Here is a 9,486-nt window from a genome sequence, read left to right as displayed (position 1 = left end):
TATAAGCCTACTGGCTGCTTTTGGAACTCCTCAGTCCTATGTACTGATTATAAATTCACTGAGGTATGTCTAAGGAGAGCCAGAGGCAGGATTTCAGGGATATTGGGAAGATTGCCAATGAAGATGGACAAATCAAAATCAAAATCAAATCCACACACTTTTGTGTGTGTGCATTTCTGTGTGTATGTGGCAACAATGTAGTTGGATAGAATTGACCTCTTTGTACTGCTACCAAAATTCAACCCCATTTCTCTTAATACTTAGGACAATGATCAACCATCATGCAGAAAAGGCTTTAACGATATCTGTGATTTGTTTGGGGAATTATAGTGAAGTATTGACAGTTTCAGAGTCATGGGGCAGGACAGACTTCTGTAACAGTCCATTGTTTTCCAGACAGTGAATTCCTACAAGAACATTGTCACTTAGTGAAAGCTAAAAGACCGTCTTTCTCCTCATTGCTTTCCATGCAGCTGCTTTGAAGTCTTTGTTTCGGATTGTGTAGATGAAGGGGTTTAACATGGGGATGAAACTCGTGCGCACAAGAGATACCGCTTTGTTGACTCGGGTGTCACCTTGGGTTGAAGGTCTCAAGTACATGAACATATCTGCCAGATAGAAGATGATAACAACGGTGAGATGAGAGGCACAGGTGAAAAATGCTTTTGATCTCCCAGTGGCAGAGGGGATGCGAATTATGGTGTTTATGATGCATATATAGGAAATTAATGAAAAACCAAATGAACCCCACATGAAAACAGCACCATAGATGAGACCTATTAGCTCCATCAAGCTTGTGTCAACACACGACAATCTCAACAGGGGTCCAATATCACAGAAGAAGTGGTCAATGACATTGTCTCCACAGTAGGGGTAAGTCCACACTACAACTGACTGAGAAAAGATGATTGCAAAGCCTCCAAGCCATGTCAACAAGGAAAGATGGAGACAGAGTCCATTGGTCATGATGGTTTTATACTGCAAAGGATTGCAAATGGCCACATAGCGATCAAACGACATGATTGTGAGGGTGATGAATTCAACAGATCCCATTGTAAAGACCATGAAGACTTGGGTCATACAACAAGCAAAGCAGATAGTTCTTTTGCCTAAGACCATATTGAAAAGCATCTTTGGCATCTCTGCTGTTGTGGAACAGATTTCAGCCACAGAGAAATTGATGAGGAAGAAGTACATTGGAGTATGGAGCTTGGGTTCCATGCTGACAACTACGATTATTAAGCTATGTCCAATAACTGATAAAAGATACATTGAGAGAAGTGTAGGGAAAAGGATCATCTTCAGGCCAGGAATTTCAGGAAATCCCAGAAGAATAAACTCAGTAACATATGAATCATTGACCATCTCCTTCCCTTTCCCTGTAACAAAATCAATCATATATGTAAATTATATAATCAGGTGAAGGAAAATTCTAAAATTTTGTGGTTCAGGAATCTCTGCCTTTGGTATGTCTATCCAGACAGAAATATCTCTATTGGTCATAGTAATTGTATTAAATCATAGGAAACCTTTAGTCTTTGATAAAATCAAATCATTCTCCCCCCCCCCAAAAAAAAAAAAAAAAAAAAAGTCATATAATTATTTTTTGGGAACAAATATTCAGAATTAAACTGCTGATGTTTGGACTGATCAAAGAAAGGGCAAATTTTATGTTATTGTAAGTATGCTAAAACTAAGTAACATAAATAAACTAAAGTAAGCTTATTTCATTGGGAAGTTTACTTCAAAGTCTCAGGGCACAAGCCTAACCAGGTCTACTCAGAAGTAATTCCTATTGTGTTCAGTGGAACTTATTCCCAGGGAAGTGAGGTTAGGATTGAAACCTCAGTCATTTATACACAATTTATGTGCAACTAAAATATGATTTGGATTGCTATCATGAGTTACCTTTGGAATGAAATTCTATATGATCTTCCTCATTTAGATTTTGGATTGTTGAGATGTCTACATACTGATAACATTTATTTGGTTGGTATGGATCTATATTTTGTATATTCAAAAATAAGTAAGTAAGTAAGTAAGTAAGTAAGTAAGAGGACGTCTTTCTAGAAGGATGTCCTGAATGGCAGAGAAATTCCATGGCCTTTACATGATCACCTGCAGAAGTGATAACATTCAAGAACACGATGCATGTATGCATGGATATCACGTCCAGCCAAGGCATCAGCAGTAGCATAGCTAGAGGGGGTGCAAAGCACAAAGTCTTGTAGGGTGCCTCCCCACGATGTGGAACCCTAACCCTCCCCTTCAGAGCCATTCCAAGCGGGGGGAAGCAAAACAGAGGCGTACGCTTCCATTTTGCTCCCCCTGCCCTGACTGGTTCTGAAGCAGAGGAGAGGACCTACTTTCACACCATAGGGGAGGCTCTCTGCAAGACTTAGTGCTTTGCACCCCTTCTAGCTATGCCACTGACCTTGAGTAAAGTTGAGGCAGTTACTCCTGGTGGAACCATGATGGAGCTAGCAATTGGTTACTGCCGCCATAAAACTACACCCCTCCTCTACTTAATCCTTTACACAAATATATTAAAATTAAAAAAATAAATAAAATAAAACTTACTACCTAAAGCTTACAGTACCATAAGCTCCTTGAAGGAAATATTTACTTCATAGCTAGCTAATTAGCTAGTTAGATAGATATATTACAGTAAAGGTACCATCAATCTCAGTGAGAACTAGACCATAGACACTCACTAAATGTCCATAGACATTCTGTCTATGAATGACCGTAGACATTCATGGACCATAAAGGCAGGCCCTCGCTTACCTTATTGTTAGAATTTGCACATGTTCTGAAGACCATGATGATGGTGAAAGACTTTTTCCTGAAGATGATGTCACTTTTTTGTTAATACTTTAGGTTCCCATGAGAGGAAGGTCATTGAAGATTTCATCAGTTTTCCATACCAATTAAGAAAACTAATTAACACTGAGTGACTTTTACAGTCCTTAATCTCAGAACTTTTGAAGTAATGAAAATGGTTCCTTATAATATGTCTTTATGTGCTTAAGATCAGCTCCATTGGCAAGCCTGTGTGGGACCACTGTGTGGTCGTTAGAATGGCTGGTGTTCTCTGAGACTCAACTTGATTGTGTGGAACGGGAGTGACTTGTCACAGCACACTGCTCTAGGCAGTGCATAGACTTAAGAATGAAGAACATAAAGTTCTAAAGAAGGGCTTGATGTGTTTTGCCCCATAGAATCCTATCAGGAGGTTCTTTATTGCTAGTCAGAGATCCTTGAAGGGTTATAACTTTGTCCCACCCACCCCCAAGTTCTAAAGAAGGGCTTGATATGTTTTGCCCCATAGAATCCTATCAGGAGGTTCTTTATTGCTAGTCAGAGATTCTTGAAAGGTTATGACTTTGTCCCACCCACCCCCAACTGGGGGAGCAGTAGTTGGTAGGATGTCAATTGGAGCATTTCCTAAATTAACAGCCCAATCCTATTGAGTCTCCATGGTGCCACCAGTCACAATGGCACCAAAATGGCTACCGTTGTATCCAGCAGCCGGGGCCAGGGATTCTGCTGGAGGTTAACTCGGGGTAGGGGAGTCCAGCAACATCCCTCCTGCGGCATCCCTGGCTCTGGGTGCTGAAGAAAGCCCCCAGCTCCGCAGTTGGGCTACTCAAGAATGCACCAGCCATTTTGCCAGCGCAGACTTGAGAAGATCCGTGTCAGACTTTGCAGCCCGACAAGGTACATAGGATCCGGTGGAGAAAACCTGCACTTCTCCACCCCCTTCTCTGGTCAGTCCTGTCCCTGTTCTGTCCTACCCACACCCTCTCCCACCCTAGAACACTCCCCCACCCCTAAAAGCTACACTGCCGCCTGGCGGTGCTACTAACCCCCCAGTGGCTTATCACAGTTGCCCTCCAGGTACTGATGCCCAGTGCCACTGCTCCCTCCTCCCTGGGTGCCACAAACGTCCTTTATGGCACATATGCAACACCCAGAGCTGGCAGTACATATAGCACCAACAACGAAGTGCTCAGGATTGGGTTCTGAGTTTCATCCTGAAGTTTGTGAAGGTCACTGGAGGTGTGAGATCCATCTTTTGTCTTTCAAAAGGTGCTTTTCTTACCTCAGGAACCCAGGGAGGTGGCCAGGGTCATAAACCATTAAATCAGCTTTGCCAGGAAGATTTAGAGCTGGAAAGCTTCATTTTAACTTTGGAGAGGTGAAAAATGCACTAACATGTAAGTAGTACAAGCTCCGTCCAAAGCTGTAGCTTTGAGTTCCTGAGAATTAAGGAGCAGAAGAGGGCATTGCATGGCCTTCTTATCCACAGTGTGGACTTCCTGGCCAGAGAATCTACAGCTTCATGCCAGCGGTGCCTTCAGCAGTCATGATACTGCTCTGGACCTCTGTGGACCTCTCCAGTGCAATGTACAGTACCAAGTACACATGTTGGAGTGTGTGTCTCTTGCCTGCTTTGAATCCAACAGAAATAGGTGGAAATGACGTGTGGGTCACATAAGCAGTGTGAGTGATTGTCTAGCTGCACATGACTCCTCCATCATTTGCAGATGAAAAGAGGTGCAATCCTGTATCATGCTGTCATGACCCCACTGGGGAAGAAGGGCAGTGCAAGTAACTGCTGAGACTTCTAAGAGCACTGCCATTGTCACGATTCTCAAAACTGAAAGGACACACCACCCAACGTTTGAGTTTGTGGAAATTGTGGCAGTTGGAGAGAGAAATTTAAAGCTCTCTCTCCATTCGTTGAACCTGGAGCTCTTGGGTGGAAAAAAACTGCCCAGGGCTGGGGTGAGAGGCTGGTTAACTAGATTATAGGAAGCAAATGGTCCCTGAGTGCAAGAGTGTGGCCAATTGCCCTGCCTTTGCAAACAGCCCCACTTGAGGGAATTAAGACCTAGCTAGGCCTGGAGGAGAACCCAGTGTGTACCTTAACCTCCTTCCCAGCCAAACTTTGAGGCCACAATATGGGCCAAGGGGCCCTCCGGGAGTGAGGAGAGCATTCAACGGGCAGGGCCAGGAGTCATAGGAACAAGTAGGACATGATCTCTGCTTGCAAAGAGCCAGTCTCCACAGTGTACAGACAACCAAGAAGTTGTAAATTACAAGCCATGATGTGTATACGCAACCTCCTGATTTTAGAAATGGGTTATGTCAGAATGCCAGATGCAAGGGAGGGCACCAGGATGAGGTCTCTTGTTATCTGGTGTGCTCCCTGGGGCATTTGGTGGGCCGCTGTGAGATACAGGAAGCTGGATTAGATGGGCCTATGGCCTGATCCAGTGGGGCTGTTCTTATGTTCTTATGTTCACACTGTCAAGGGCCTTTGCCTGTAGCATACACACTTACTGCCCCCTTGTCTGTCGGGTTCCTGATCGACTGTGTGAATGTGCAGCAAAATTCTACCAAATGAACAGGCACAACAAAGGAATATCCATGCATACTGTCGAAAGCACACAATTTTAAATGGCTGTAAGCAGTCCTGGCTCAATGCTGCTACCATGATTGAACCACAGATCTCAAGATACCCAAATCAGTGATGCACCCAGACCTTTATGCATGCTGGATTAAGGTCTTTAAATATATTTGTGCTTTGGGGAATTATTGACAGCTTCAGAAGTATGGGCAAAAACAACACTTCTGTAATTGTCAATTGTTTTCCAAACAGTGAATTCCTACAAGAATGTCTTCAAGCAGTGAATGTTAGAAGACGGTCTTTCTCCTCATTACTTTGCATGCAGCTGCTTTGAAGTCTTTGTTTCGGATTGTGTAGATGAAGGGGTTTAACATGGGGATGAAACTTGTGCGCACAAGAGATACCGCTTTGTTAACTTGGGTGTCACCTTGGGTTGAAGGTCTCAAGTACATGAACATAAGAACCAGGTAGAAGATGGTAACAACCATGAGGTGAGAGGCACAGGTCCAAAATGCTTTTGATCTCCCACTAGCAGAAGGGATCCGAATTATGGTGGCTATAATGCATATATAGGACATTAATGAAAACCCAAATGAACCCCACATGAATGTAGCAGCATATATGAGACCTATCAGCTCCATCAAGCTTGTGTCAGCGCATGCTAATTTTAAAACCGGTCCAACATCACAGAAGAAGTGGTCAATGACATTGTCTCCACAGTAGGGGTAAGTCCACACTACGACGGACTGAGAGAGGATGATCACAAACCCTCCAACCCAAGCCAACGCGGCCAAATGGAGGCAGAGTGCATTGGTCATGATGGTTTTATACAGCAGAGGTTTGCAAATGGCCACATAGCGGTCAAGTGACATGAGTGTGAGGATGATGAATTCAACAGATCCCACTGCAAAGAGCAGGAAACCTTGTGCCATGCAACAGGCAAAGCAGACTGTGGTTTTGCCCAAGAGGACATTTGCCAGCATCTTTGGTACCTCCGCTGTTGTGGAGCAGATCTCAGCTATGGAGAAATTGACAAGGAAGAAGTACATTGGGGTATGGAGCTTGGGTTCAATGATGACAACTACAAGGATTAAGCTATGTCCAAAAACCGATAGAAGATACATCAAGAGAAGTGTCATGAAGAAGATCATCTTCAGGTCTTGAATTTCAGGAAATCCCAGAAGAATAAATTCAGTAACACATGTGCCATTGGCCATCTCCTATCCTTTTCCCTGAAACAAAATAACGTATATAAATAATATGGTGAGGGAAAACTCGATAGCATTTTGGGGGAGGAATCTTTGCTGTGCTCATACCTGGGAAACAGAAGCATCTCTGCTGTTCATTTTAATTGTTGCTCCTAGCCATATGCATTTTTTCATTCTTTCTATATAACTAACAGCCCAATCCTGCCTAAATTCCCCTCCCACTGGTGCATCCATGCCATTGGGGTGCACCTGGCAACCTGTGCGTAGGGGAACGTAATGGAAGATCAGAAGATCAACAGGTGGATGATGTGGTGTTGACAGCGATTCCATGTTTTGACAGCTGGTTGACAGCTCTGGGAAGGGCAGGGCTGGCTCCACAGCTGTAATCCATCAAGGCCAGTGGAGACCTGGTTGGACACCTGAGCTTCATTTGACCTTGATGGGGCTCTGAATGGGCTAAGGAGGTAGCTCACAGCGGAGCTGCATTTGCACTTAATGGGACACAAAGGATAAAAGGCAGCTTCAGGGCGCCAAAGGAGTGGGGCGCTGACCCAGCCTCTGAATTGGAGGCTTCAGACCTTTACCCACTGAGTTAAGTGGAGGTTTGGGGAGGGAAAGCCTCTGAACAAGAAGACTTGCAGGGAGTGTCTGTGTTCATAGCAATAAATTTGGGTAGTTGCTATAGAGAAGGAGTTCTGTGTTCATTCCTTTGCACACCACAGTGGTTGTTCTAGAGATAAAGAGGGTGTTAATTAGCCAAAAAGTGGGCATTAGAAGGGAGTTGAAATATTTGGACGGGACAAATTGGCATAGTCGGCAGGAGTCGAAAATTAGGATAAGACAGGGAACCATAGAGGTGAGGGCAATTGTAGTCTCCTCCAAACAGTGGTGTAGAGAGCCCAGTGCAGGTTGTGCCTTGTGGCGATCCACGGGTTTGCCACACCCTCCGCAGGGTGACTCTGTGCCCGCCGCATCAGTGCTCGGAGCAGCAAGTGGAGGGAAGCTGGGCCCTCCCACTGCCCCATGTGTCTGTTTGGCTCCAAATCATAGCCATTTTAGACAGGTGGTGGTGACATTCCGACATGGGGCAGTGACAATAACACAGGTGATGATGTCTGGCATCATCATGTCACCAGCCCAGCTATGCTTCTGCCCCCAGGTAACATTTGCTCCCTTGCTCCAGGGTAAATCTCCACAGGTTAGGTGGGTTTACTTGAACCTCAACCAGCAATTTTGCTGAAGCAAGTCATAGTTGATCCCAGTTGGTGGATCAAGGCCACGAAAAGGGACAGGATATCAGTAAAGCTGCTGCTGCCAATATCTACCCCCTCTTCCCCTCAAAGCAACTCCATTCCACCCCAGATCCCACCCCTGCCCACTGCCCAATGTGTGCCAACTTACTAACACTGGGGCACTCAGGGTGGTCACCGTCATGCAGCCATACTTACCATTTGTGATACTGGGGGCGAGCAAATGAAAGTATTTGCCTCCGTGTTGCTCCCACTGCCTGGAATGGCTACAAAAGAGAGGGACCTGTGTGGTGACACTGCCTTCAAAACTTTGTGCTTTGCACCCCCTCTAGCTACACCACTGGATTGGACTATCATTTTTGGACTGTCTATCATTCAATTATTTTTGGAAACAAATATTCTGAATTAGATTGCTAATCTGAGGCAAAAAGTCTTGGTTTTAAGTATGCTAAATTTTCATCACACTAAAAATACACTAGTATGGTTTATATATGTGTTGGATTTACTTGGAAGTCAGTCCCAGTTATTTATACACAATTTACATGCGTGAAATTAAGCATATTTTGGATGACTGTCATAGAGCGCAGTCCTACCCTGCGTTGGAACAGACAAGCCAAGAGGCTTGCACTGTATCCAGTGCAGGATAGGGGCCAAAAGCGGCTCAGCCAGAGGCAACTTTTGCCCTTAACCCTGGGAAAGATGCCCTTTTCCCTATGGGTCTCCTCGGACTTGCGCCACCCCTTGAGGTGGCGCAAGGCCGAGGAGAGCGAAGCGGCTTCAAGCCACTCCACTGTCCCCAGGAACGGGGGTTGGGATCCAGCATAAGCGCTGGATCCTAGCCCTGCCTCCCCCTCCTCACCTACCTGCACCCAGGGCCGCCCATCACATGCCCTCCCCCCGCCCAGGAACACCTCCCTCCTGCCTCCTCCCTGCCCACCCCAGAGGCTTGTGTCAGCCCAGCTGGCTGGCGCTCCTCTGAGTGCCAGCCTGGCTTCCTCCCGAGGAGGCACAAATGTGCCTCATGGCACATTTGCAACACTCTGGGCCAGCGCAAGTCCTTGTGCTGGCCCATGGGCGCCTCTGAATTGCACCTGTAGTTACATTGGCAACCAAACTGTATTTCTGTGTGCATTTTTTTTTTGTAAATTTAGTTTTTAGATCAAGTTAGCATATCTACATGCTGCTAAAGTAGACCTTGCAAGGGAGGGCACCAGGATGCAGGTCTCTTGTTGCCTTGTGGGCTCCCTGGGGCATTTGGTGGGCCGCTGTAAGATGCAGGAAGCTGGACTAGATGGGCCTACGGCCTGATCCAGTAGGACTGTTCTTATATTACTTCCAGCCAAGGTTGGCTCTGCATTGAGGAAAGGCAGTTACTCCTGGTGGCACCAAGTTGCTGCTAGCAGTTGGTCGCAACTACCATTAATTTTGTCCCACTCAGTGGCATAGCTCGAGGGAGTGCAAAGCACTAAGTTTTGCAGGGATTCTCACCGTAGCATGCTAGTGGTCCCTCCCCCTCCTCTTCAAAGCCATTCCAGTCAGAGGGGGAACAAAATGTTATGCTTCCCCCACCTGGAATGTCTCTGAAGGGGGAGGGGCCGATTGCACACTGCAG

At 45.7% G+C, this 9,486-nt stretch overlaps 1 protein-coding gene across 1 annotated transcript; it reads right to left on the bottom strand.

Moving 5' to 3' along the window:
- Positions 1 to 435: 435 nt before the first annotated feature.
- On the bottom strand, positions 436 to 1,365 carry LOC136653594 (olfactory receptor 6X1-like). The gene has a single exon (XM_066630484.1). It carries the CDS (start codon positions 1,363 to 1,365, stop codon positions 436 to 438), a length of 930 nt encoding a protein of 309 aa, XP_066486581.1.
- Positions 1,366 to 9,486: the final 8,121 nt, after the last annotated feature.

This window comes from Tiliqua scincoides, chromosome 5, assembly GCF_035046505.1.
Source record: "Tiliqua scincoides isolate rTilSci1 chromosome 5, rTilSci1.hap2, whole genome shotgun sequence".
NCBI classification, from domain to species: domain Eukaryota; kingdom Metazoa; phylum Chordata; class Lepidosauria; order Squamata; family Scincidae; genus Tiliqua; species Tiliqua scincoides.
The sequence above is the reverse complement of the archived record's forward strand: the minus strand, read 5'-3'. Positions and strand labels throughout refer to the sequence as shown.